We start from the raw sequence: 12686 nt of genomic DNA, 5'->3' as shown, positions 1-12686 counted from the left end.
AAGCAAAATCAATGATAAAATACGGTTTCAATTAAAAAATTAAAATACTAGTATACTATAACAGTTAGTATACCAATAATTGTTTAATTAATCCTAATATTTTTACTAATTTACTAAACTTATTTAGAAATTATCGATGAGCTGTAATTGTCTGCACAGGACCAGATCATAGTTGATTTAAAAATGTAGGACGTTTTATGAACTTATAAATAGTTTGTATCTGATGTCGGAAGATTGGTAATATTAAAAATTATGTTGTTGACCGTCACACAACTTTTTTCATTTTCAAATTTAATTGTATAACACTTTTTTATGATTGTGAACATAGCGAAGAGTTTTTTGTTAATTACAGAATATAATAATTATTATGTCGACAAGGAAATTGAATTACGCTGTGGGGTCGTCACAATCACTCACTCTCTGTAGCCCTAATCAATCTCAGTTTTTCTTTCATGCATAATAATAATAATTATGTACAGTTGATTAGCTGAAAAAGTTTAATAAGTAAATACGAAAAACTCGTTATAATAATGAAGGGTAATTTTCTTGATATAACGAACATCGCACTTTCGTTGTTTTGAACATCTTTTTGCATATATTATATTGTTCTTATTTTAAAGTTTTCTAGTTAGTTTATATTGACGATTGACAAGGGTTGTATGCTTCGAAATTCAGGGCGTACCGTGCAGAGCTCATCTAAACTTTTAATCCCTTTTAATAAAACACTTTTCCTTAATATTCGATAAATCAATAGTCTTAGAAAATGATTGTGCTTTGAAAAAAAAAATATGGAATTTTAAGTTGCCATATTATAATATTTAAATATTGATAATGGTTTCACAAAAAATCATAAGTACAAAAAAAAGGCAACATAAAATGTTAGAATATTTGCAGATTGTATTTATATTTGCAAAAAGAAAATTTCAAAAATGCTTATAGAAACTTTTCAAAATAATTAGTGTTTGATGTTAAAAATTAGAAATAATCAACTGTATGTACAATAATATTACAGAGTTCTAGTTATGTTTAATTGCTGTAAAGTTATTTATTTTAGCAAAGCAATTTACTATGTAGGTGCAATTTCAATGGCATTAAAATATAATTTTTTTCATGCTTTAAGAATCATTTTTTACCTAATGGTTTAGAAAGTTTAAATTAATATTTTAATTGGAAACTTGTAACTAAATAAAACTGTATGCATAAAAAAAGTATGGAAAAAAAATATCTGTAGGAAGAGCCGCAGAGGTATGCGCAGAGGTACACGGACTATATTTTTAATTTTAATTTTTAAGCGTACCACACACTTATCTTTAAGAATATAATATAACTTTATGTATAAAAAATAATAATTCTTCAATTTAATATTTATAGTTTATTATTATTTACTATTATAATAGTATAAAATATAATAATAAAATTAATTTTGGAAAAATAAACCATTTACTGTTTAAATCATATATTAATTTTTCCTCTCAAACAAATATAACAAAATAATTTGTATTGATTTTTTTTCATTATTTAATTGATTATAATAACATTTTGAGTTGAAAAACATCCAATCTTTATTATTTCTATTATTGGTTGTTGTGAATTTAAAATATACGTTTTACGTATATTGTTCTCTGCGTAGATCTAGGATAGAAGAAACGGTAAAATGATGTTACATCCAAATAGCTTATAGAAAATTACATTTCAACAAATATATTATTATTCCATGTTCGTCAGAATAGAGAGTGAGATTGTAAACTTATTTGGGAATACCAGTTGTCATATAGATATATTATAGGACGATTGCATCTTTCGAAAATCGGATGGATATAATATTATGTATTATGTCTCTGATTTAAAATTCTGGTTTTTTCATTTGTATTTTTTACTTACATTTACCAACTCGGTGTTTTGAATTATACTATGGAAACAGTGTTCTAGATTTTTAAATAGGCGGTTTGGGTTTCTATGGACTCTCCGCGTATTGATTTATACCAGATTCACTACAGTATTATAATTAAGCTTCATTGCGGTACTTTATTTTTATGAACACACGAGAATATAAAATATTCTATTATTCTTTTATTAGATATAAAATAAACGTTAACCGAGTTCTCGCTCAAAATCGGTTTACAATGTGACGTTTATGTACAGGTATTGATTTATCTAAACAAATGAGAACATTAATATTAAGTATTTTAAATTTAAAATATTAGGTGATAACTGCGTATAACTATTGGATTGAATAATATTTTAATTTTCAAAGATCTCTATATCAATTTCTTTCATATTTTATTGTTATCGCGGGCTTATCAGCGATCATATCATTATATCTGATGAAAATATACATTAAATATATTTTTACGACTATTATTTATTTGCATTCAATGATTACCTATAGTTAGAGAATACTTTTAATATAAATTGTGATTTTCTCAAGCATTTAAGGTTAAAATAAAATTGTGTAAACAATTGTACGTAATAATAGCATTCAAACAATAATTATTCTTTGATCATTATATGGCGTATTGGAAATTCATAAATAAATTAATATTGTTCAAAAGTTTTTAATTTAAAATCATATTTCTATTCGCCCACTCGAAATCTCTCTTACCAACGTGTAATAAAAATATAAATCAATTGGTGCAGTATCAGCTCTAATAATGGATTTATTTTTATATTTAATATTGCAGCCCACGTTCGCCATCATATTCACGGTGACGGCCATTTCATTATATCCAAGAAGCAAAGCGTGTCAGTACATACTCTTATTCTAATAGCTTTTGCTTTCATTGTTATTTTATTGCTCCGGCTGAGTAACTCCGTTCAGCAGCACTCGAACGTTTTACCTACATATATGGTAGGCGTATGGTATATAATAATAATATTATTATATTCTATAAATTGATAGCCATATTCATGACTGTCATAATGTGTTAGGTGTGTTATTTTTTTCTTTAACCTTCACACGATCACAAGCCGTCATAATATTATTATTATTTATTCTATAATCATGACATCTTTGCTCTGTTTAGGAGGCACCGTACGGCCGGGTATTATTGATCGGTAAAAAAAAAAATATAGAAAAAAGTAAAAAATCAAACTTGTCAAGTGTTTCTACCTTGCAGGAACCTACGGATTGTGTCATAATAATGTTATAATAATCACATGTTTTTATGGGTTGCCCGATGGGCATTGTTGTAATAAGTAATTGCGACCTACGGCCACCACGCCTGCAGTTGTGTCCGAACACATTTTCGTCTGTTATGGTATGTCTCATGGAATGCAGCTGCCATTTGGGTCAGATATCAACAATTAAAGACGCGAAGAAACCGAGTCGGTTACATCATGATATGGAGCAAACCGGATTTGGTGCGGAAGTAATACACATATATACAGGAAAGTGATACATATATTTGTGCATAATAATATATAGTAAATATATGTAATAAGAACGGAAAGTGAAAACAAACTGTCGTTTTTTCTCAGACAACTTATATTTATTATTAAAATTTAATTATGTATAATAATACATAATACATAATACATAATATAGGTAGTATAAAAGTTTATTTATTTACAAACATTGGGAGTAGGTATATTTTGAGCACATTTTGTTTTTGGAACATCAAATATATTTAATAATATTATTATTATATCTTACGAGGATTTAATGTCACAAAAAAAAAAAAAATAATAAAAAACTAGCATTTAGCAAAGTGCTAAAATATACAGCAAGTTATATATGGCTTTCACCTCCGCCAGGTGAAACCGCTTGGCCAAACGGGTGTGAATATATATACTTATATATTTATATAGTTCCTACGCACGAAATTCATAGAAAAAATTATATTTATATGTATATAATACTTTTATAACGCGTTGCACATTATTAATTAAGTTTACACGAAAATAATATTATTTTTACCATTAATATTACGTTAAAATATAATAAAATAATATATATAGTTATCGTACCTATATGAATGACGTACAGCGAAAATTCATAGTATGGATTGCTGTACGCAGTGTCTATAATATAATGTTATTTACAAATGGAAATATTATTGAATTATTCCGTTTAGAACTGCACGTTATGGCCTCTTAGAAACGCGTCGATCTGGCCGGCGGCCAAGCTCTGTTGTCCGGGCGTCCGGCCGGGCTGGACGAGCACGAACTGCTGCTGGTGCGCTTCCGGTTGCTGTTCGAACCGCTGCGGCTGCTTAGGCGCGAACTGCGACGCCGGTTCGAAACGCTGCGACGGCGGCGGGAAGAACTGAGGGGACGACTGCGGTTGGAACGCTTGCTGTTGCTGTTGCTGTTGTTGTTTCTGTTGCTGTTGTCTGAACAGGTTTTGCGACTGTTGGAACGCCATGGCCTGTTGTTGCTGCACCAATTGCTGTTGTGGGCCCGGAGCTCCAGGGAATCCGGCGGAAGGCCTCTGGAAGTCGAACTCAGCCGGTCTCTGCTGCTGGAACGGTGACTGGAACGGTTGGACCGCTGGTCGGAATTGCGGTTGTGGTTGTTGGAACTGCGGTGGTTGGAATTGCGGCTGGGCCTGGGGTCGGAACTGCTGCTGGGGCAGGGGCTGTTGTCTAGCCGGTGCCGTTGCTCCCTGCAGGGGCAGACGTTGGTTGATGTTGATGCCGGCCTGCTGTTTGGGCACCTGTTGGAATATGACCGTGTTGTACTGACCGGTGGCCGGGTCGAAAACCAGTTCGGTGGTGTACAGCGGAGAGTTGGGCCCGGCGGGTGACTGGAGCTGCACCTTGCCCGACGGCGATGATGGTTGTGGCAAGTTTCGGATGGCCGACTCTAAGTTTCCGGCGGCCGGTGGGAATTGTGGTGCCGGAGCGGCCGTGGTCGGTGACAATATCTGCGGGGGTGGTCTCCTGGGGCTTTCTTGGAACGTCGGCTGCAGCTGCTGTCTGCCCGGCATGCGCGGCGTCGTGGACGGCTGCGACTGCGGCTGTGGTTCGAAATCGCCGAACGTCTGTTGGAACAGTGTGGTGGTCGGGCGGTTCTTCTTGGGCTTGGGCCTACCAGCGTTCGCCGGAATGTTGGCCGGGATGTTCTCCTCTTCGCCTGGCTTGCCCGGTTGGTCGTCATCTTCCTCGGCCGAGACAGCGTTCGGGTCGCACGGGTTGCCTTGCACGTACGTGAACTCTCGTTTGTTACCGTCCGGGTCTACGTAACCGTACTTGCCCCTGACCACGCAGTCTGTGCCCCTGGTCTCCTCTTTGAAGCTACCGTCGTCAGCCTCGTAACCGAAGGTGAACGAACCGTCGTCGTTGAGCTTGTTGAAGTTTCGAATGGTCTGCGCGGTCGGCTCTTTCTGTTGCTGCGGCTGTTCCTGTTGCTTGAGTCGCTGCTGGACGAGCTGCTGAGCCTGCGGCGATTGGGACCTGGGACCCGCTTTCGTCGGCTGTTGTCTGATGATAACTTGCGGCTGTTCGTCTTCTTCGTCGGCGGCAGCTTCTTGTTGCTGTTCTCGGGCTCGCTGTTGCAACACCCTGGGAGATTGTCGAACCACAACCACCGGTTGTCGTTCGCTTTCGACGTCCACCGGCGGCCTGTGTTGCAACGGCCTGCGCGCGATCAACACCGGCTTGAACTGTTGCTGCTCATCTTCGGCAGCGGCTTGTTGCGCGTCGTCTTGTTCACCGTCATCGGTAGCCGCTGGCTTCACGTTCACTCGTCTGCTGTCCACATCTGTTGACCACAGCGTTACCAATAATAACGCGACCTGTGAACACCATAGAAGGACGTTGTTAACACAAAACTACTTTTTTATTTTAAAAACAGAATTTCTTAAAATCGGCTTGAAACCGATACGACAATAGTAATAAAGCATATTATTATTGTGATGATATAGGTATGAGATAAGCAAGAAGGGACGTCTTTTTTTAATGTTTTTGATTTCTTCGGAAACAATGAGCTTATTATATTATATTCACTAAGATGACGTCTATGGGTTCTCATTTATCTACGTTTGAGCTGAATTCCCAGAGAGATAGTGATTAAATTGTTTGTAGTGCAGGAATTTTTGGAATTTCAAAGTTTCCGTGTTAAGTTAGATGGTTGCCAAGGGGTGAGAAGACAAAGGCATGTTTACAAAATATTTATGACGAATTTTTTCATACCTGTAAATATTTCCGAGCTTCAACTCCCAATCTCGCCCCCCCCCCCCAAACCTTCTTTGGTGGGCAATATATTTTTCTAAATGTCAATAATATGCAACCGTATTTCCCCGTATACACAAAAATACGATCGAAATGACTTAAACACCAAAAACTTCACCATAATGTCTTGTATGATGATAACTTATCAGTTACCACATATTAGCAGATTCGACCTGGTGATTTTAATTTACTTTTTTTTTTAAATTAGCCGCGGTGGTGACTTACAAGTCTTTCCACGTCCACGACCATCCCAGGTGTGAGGACCACTGCAGATCGCCGCAATAATGATATTATTATTACAGACGTGTTGTAACGTCCCGAGAGGATGAAAACAAAAAACCTACTTGCAATAGTAATAATAATAATAACACTCGCAGGCTATAAATCACGGCACATATATATAAAACGCGTGTAATAACACAATATCACATTATATATATTGTGTCGGAAAACCCACGGTGGTTAGAACCACGAGAACATTATTCCCACGGTGAACTGCGTGTGACCCGAGTACGCAAAACGTCAAGGACGCCGTATATATGGTATAGATGTCACGATCTATTATAATGTGTATATAGGTGTCAGACTTGTGCATTTTGAGAAATACGCCGAGGGCCACGGGTCAAACGATCAGAAAACGGACTGTATTATGACGAAATCGGTTTTACGAAAATCCCTCGCTCGTATACCTACGGTATATTGTAATAATATATTATTGTATTAGATGTGAAGGATTTGCGTGGAAAGAAATCGCTGTGTATTCGTAAAAAATGAGGTGGAATAGGTGTGACCACTGGCTCGAGATAACTACTCGACATACCATTTTCTCGCCGGTTTATTATAATAATATATTATTGGAAATAAATCTTAATCGCAAATAACAATTAGTAATATTACAGTGGTGTGGAATAATACAATTAAATAGTAATAATTAGTTTTGGTACCTAACGACCGGTTGAACATTAAGCGATTTTGGAACGAGGTATGGTTCGTTTTTGGATGCTACGAATCATAATCGATTACAACATTAATTTAAAAGGGACATCGTAACTATTTAGAGTGGTACAAAAAAAGTCGGAAAAATGTACCTACAATATAGTACAATTTTACAGGTAAAAAAACACATCACGCATCGCTAATGTATGTAAAAAACGGATTAGCACAAAGTCGTTTCCGCCGACCGCTCGTCCGAGTAGCCCCAGAAACGTTACGGACCGTTGTTTTGTAATGTAATAATTATTGTTATCGTATTACCATTACCGTTATTGTTATTATTATTATCGATGTTGTTGTATAACTCTATATTGTGTCTACTGTTGTGTGTGCACGATGACGAACGTAGATAGTAGCAAACATAAAATGAAAAAAAAAAACGTAATATAAGCCTAGATAACGATTAGTGAAAGTTGCACACACTTTGTACACTGTGCTTATTATTGTGTTCCGGTCCGTCGACAATTAAACGTTCGGGTATTATGTTAATTCGATTTTCGAAAAAATAATTGTGTTATACATTATTCAATAATTTATTTATGGGTAGAGGCGATATACCCATAACTGCACACTGCAGGCGCGTGACTATTCTGAAATCTACGAGTAGATAATAGTAATAGTAATCTCCGATATTTACGAGTAGAATTGAATGATAATAATAATAATATTTCAGTGGTCGGACGTTATAATATTATATTATTTCGAAAAATAGAAATACTTATTACATATACCTACATATTATTATACTATTGGACGATGTACTTATACATTATTATAGTTACACGTACTACTATTCGTATTATAATAATGTTATAATATTACTATTGCACCTTCGAGCGTGTGGGGCGGCGATTGCGCAATGACCACCGAACAATTTAAAATGAACTGTCGACGGGTACTCGAAAAAAAAAAATTAATAATAATAATAAAACGTACGATTCGTGTATGTAATAAAGCGCGTACTTGTACATGTCTTCGCGGTTGGGAAAAATAATAAAAATAAATAGATTTTCGTTTTCGTCGCTCAAGGTTCGTAACGATGGTATTATTATTATTATTATTACTATTCTTTGCTTAGAAAATAAACGACATGAAAGGAACATGCTGAGTAACTATATCTGGTCAGATAATATGCACCTAATTGACAACCTCACTGGCCAATCCAAACTTAACGCGATGCACGTGGATGATGATGTATCAAGGTCTTACATGTCCGTATGAGAAAATATTATGACGTCTAAGGCATATAGTGTACAGATAGGTAGCCAATACCAGTTGTATCGATCTTTTGCTTCGAATCGAAAACAAAACCATTTGTTTTCATCGTCGTGCCGTCGTACGTAATCTCCGATGCGATATTATATACTATTTGTATTATTTGTATTATTGCCGTATTACTTTATGTCTCTTTCAGCCTATACCGTACAAGTTCTTATCACCCATATGACTACAACCGCAATAACGCACATACCGAGTGACAAGTTAAATAAACTGGATACGATAAAATCGCACGAGAATAGAGTAGCAAAAAAAAAAACGCATTACACTGAAAGTATGACCTATGGAGAAAATTAAGCCACACGAAAGAAGTCGTAAACAGATATATAGTTCGTCGTCATGCATGTCTGTGCAGAAAAGTTGTTGGTAAATGGCATCTAATAAGTATAATATATGATTTAATGCAAAATTAAAATAGGTACTAATGTTCAACACAGACGTGTTCGGAAACATTATTTTATAATTCACAAAGACTTGAGCCTAAATATTGTATTGTAGAATTCGACCGATGCAAAAATTAAAATAATAATAGTGATTATAAAAAAAAAAAATTTTAAACATAGGTAGTATCACACTCTGCGTGTCAACCTAACTCGAAAACAGTAACCAGTAATATTAAAATATTATTAGCTATTGTACGATATCGAAACGCGGTCGGGAAAATGAATTTTCAGTTGATGGGATGGAACACGCGTATGCCATTATAATATTATATGAGACGAGTTTACTCACCAAGAGGTATGTCGTGTACTTCATCGTGTCGGCGGCACCGTGCAGGTCGTCGAAATGATAATATACCTATTCGCTTCGGGTAAAATTATTTTTGTCTTTTAAACTGTGTCGAAAAATCAAAAATAATAATAATAATCAACTGCGCAGCAAATCAATACGCGCGTTGCAGCACTGTGGAAGGCACTGCGGCGAGAGGTCCGCGAATGGTCCTTAAACGATCGTCTTATTCTGACACTGGCCGTCCGAGCGGGTGCCGAGTGGGTTTTATAACTTTCCCCCGCCGCCGCGTAGTCTCGGGGCCGAAACCTCCGCTCTCGCACTCATACCGCAGACATCACAACCGCAACATCGTCGTCATCGTCACCGTCATCGTGGGTAAGTCGTTTATCGTGTACACGGGTCCTACTCCTGCCGAATCTCATCCTGCAGATCTCGCAGATCTCTCCGGTGCCACATCCTGCAGCTAGAGCACCTCCTCCGCGTCGCGTAACAGTCGCAAGACGTGTCCTAAGTTGTTTGCGCAACACGGACATTAGATACATTAAACGTAGATACCTGCTCGATATTATGTAGATATAATGTCCAACGTTTGCAATGCGATATCTTACGGATTAATTGGTATATTGTCCGACCGAAACCGGTAGGTAGGTACGTATAATGTTATATATCCATTGCCAATTAGATCAAGATATAGTATAATCTCTCCGCGACACACAAACCTGAAACTCTAGGAATGCTGCGCCGTACCCAACCGGCTCGTATGTGGTACTTGTTTCCAAAGAAATAATATTTACCGTTTCCGGTACAGTATTTTTCCGCCAAAAGCCAGAACGATACGATTTTCCACCAAAAGACGTTTCAGCCAAAAAAAAAGGTTTGCTTACCACCAATGACGACTTGGGTTTTTAGGCAATGTGCCCGTATATTTATGTAAGATATGGAATAGTGGCTTAGTGCTTTGCAATTTGTAAATAATCGCAAAAACTGTATAATTTTAGGTACCTATAAGATTATATAGGTACACTGCACAGTGATAACCGTTAGAAATATAAACTGCATCGCAACCATTAAGAACTGTTATTTTTGATACTAATATTATTAGGTAAATTGTTAGTATATTTTCGAATATTTAAGCGTTAAGTCCTCCGATTAATATTTCCCAAGATCTTCACCCGATCTGGGGAACACAGTAATATTATAATATTATGTATACCTACAGTAATAGTATTACAATGTAACATTGCATCGTCGCTTATTATTCACCGCACCTTTGATTATTATTTTTATTGTACTTTGCTGGGTACATACTAACATACCTGATGACTATAATATTATAATAATATCGTACAAGCAGTATGTTATAGGTGCATAATATCGATTGCCCCCGGGATGGCGTTTAGACCTGGTAACGGGTTCGCACACCGCGCTGTAAAGTTCATTTAACGTCGATTTATTGTTGCTCGCAGTCCTTTGTCCGCGTCAATGCGTTACATTGTTTTTGTCGTTTTAATCTTACACATAGGTATAGTGTACCTCTTATACGCATTGTTTGACGGCACCACAACAAATTACAAAAATGTTATGTACACGTCGCACCGAGTCCCTGCAGCAGGTTGATATTATTATGCTCTCGACCGAACTCGTCTGCCGCAGACGCCAATATTATAATATTTTTATTATAGAAATATCATTCGGCCAGACTACGTCCGTGGCAGCGCAAGTTAAAAATATAATATCGCTTCGAAATATTTTTTTTTATATTTTGACACAAACAACTGGAGATAGATTCAACGAATGCTTAAAGCCAACATAAATCCAATAGGTACTGTTAAGATTTATCCTTATGTGTTTACATGAAAAAAAAATTGTCCAGAATTAAGACATCAAATCATAAAAGTAATCATTGTAACAGTGTACATAACACAGTTACAATGATTACTATTTTGAGGTTTCTTCTTTTTTTATGTATACCTACCTATTTTCGTAAACATTTTTATACGTCATACATGTCTACTGATTTATTTTAATAGTCATATAATCTGAAAGCTGTCATCAATAGCAACCATTTAATTAAAACAAAAAAATATTTGTTTGGGTGATCCAAAACTAAACCCACGTGTGAGCCACCCTATAGTGCCCAATATAGGGGTTGAAACAATAAGCAATAAGACCCCTCCGAGTCTCAATAGGAACCTATTGATATAACTTTTATTGAAATTGGTCCAGTAGTTTTTGAGTCTATCGAGGACAAACAAACAAAGAAACATTCATTTTTATGTAATCCCTGCAGACACGTGTGTCACCTTACGCATTTTCGTTTTGTAATGTTGCGGAGTCCCACGCCATGACATATAGGCATAGATGTATATTTTTGATTACTTGGCTAAATCTGTAAATGTATGATAATAATTTATATTTATTCTTCTACCTGCTGCACACATACGTGCGCCGAAGTATATAGTCTCGTTTCATCGACTGTTCCGTGTGTATTACTACCGCAGGTCATCGATAAGGTAAAACAGTATAATATAATATTATAATTTTATTTCGATATAAATAAATAATAACTGTACTCGGTATAATTCTTTAGGTGTCTTGTCTTAAATATTCAAAATCTGTCACTGGTGCGATTGTATACAACGTAGGTGTACCAGAGATACAACGCCGTCTTGTGTTGTATAGTTATTATGCACGTGCAAAATTATGGTAGAACCATCGATCGAAAAAAATATTACAAATGTCCCACGCCGATTTATGACCCGTTGGACGGAAAATAACACGGGAAAAGGCCAAATTGAATTATGACGCACGGGCCAGTAATTATGAATATTGAGTCTATAATATTATCATAATAGTTGCGATTGCGGCACCACTGCCCCGCGGGTCTTTTCACGACTAAATATTATGACTGGTCGTACCTCATCCGGACGCCGATCTACATAACAATATTTATCGGTTACGAAATATTACGTATATTATCGACAATTATCCGCACTAAGTATAGGTAATAACATCTGAAATATGTCGTTATAGACGCGTGCTTTTTATTCTATGTATTCTATATAGGCGCATACCTAAGTTCGACAATATTTAGTATTCCCCGATTTTAAAACGTTTTAACAGCATTTCTTACCTCCACTTCGTCTCCGTATTCATTATGTTTCATAGATATTACCCCTATAATAATAATAATAATAATAATAATAATAATAATAATATATTATCACAGGAAAACTATTATAAAATAAAAAATACAATTAATCGTAATTTAATAGGTGGTAATATATCTTAAAAGCTCGACATGATAATATTATTATGGTATTACGCCTATACCACGCCACATTACATTACATAACTTTTATAACAATACGAATATTGTAAACTTATCAAGTCACCTGTAAGTTTTCGCGCTTAAATTTTAATAACAATTGAGTGGTTTGGGCGTTGAGCAATTTTGTTGTTCAGAATACAGTCGATTTGTTGACATTATAAGTATACCTACCATATATTGTA

General features: G+C 36.0%; 1 protein-coding gene across 1 annotated transcript; it reads right to left on the bottom strand.

The window, feature by feature from the left end:
* Nucleotides 1-3643: 3643 nt before the first annotated feature.
* Nucleotides 3644-9431, bottom strand: LOC111032193 (mediator of RNA polymerase II transcription subunit 12-like). Its single transcript, XM_022312440.1, has 2 exons — nt 9174-9431; nt 3644-5734 (listed from the first exon to the last, which is right to left on the bottom strand). The coding sequence occupies exons 1-2, from the start codon at nt 9195-9197 to the stop codon at nt 4070-4072; spliced, it is 1689 nt and encodes a 562-aa protein (XP_022168132.1). The 5' UTR covers nt 9198-9431; the 3' UTR covers nt 3644-4069.
* Nucleotides 9432-12686: the final 3255 nt, after the last annotated feature.

The sequence above is a fragment of the Myzus persicae genome, unplaced genomic scaffold (genome assembly GCF_001856785.1).
Source record: "Myzus persicae strain clone G006 unplaced genomic scaffold, MPER_G0061.0, whole genome shotgun sequence".
Lineage (NCBI taxonomy): Eukaryota > Metazoa > Arthropoda > Insecta > Hemiptera > Aphididae > Myzus > Myzus persicae.
This window is presented reverse-complemented; position numbering and strand designations above follow the sequence as displayed.

Coding starts and splice junctions, on each gene's coding strand:
- LOC111032193 (XM_022312440.1), bottom strand. CDS start 9,197: ATGAAGTACACGACATACCTCTTG. Junction 5,735..9,173: donor AGTACACGACATACCTCTTG/GTGAGTAAACTC, acceptor TGGTGTTCACAG/GTCGCGTTATTATTGGTAAC.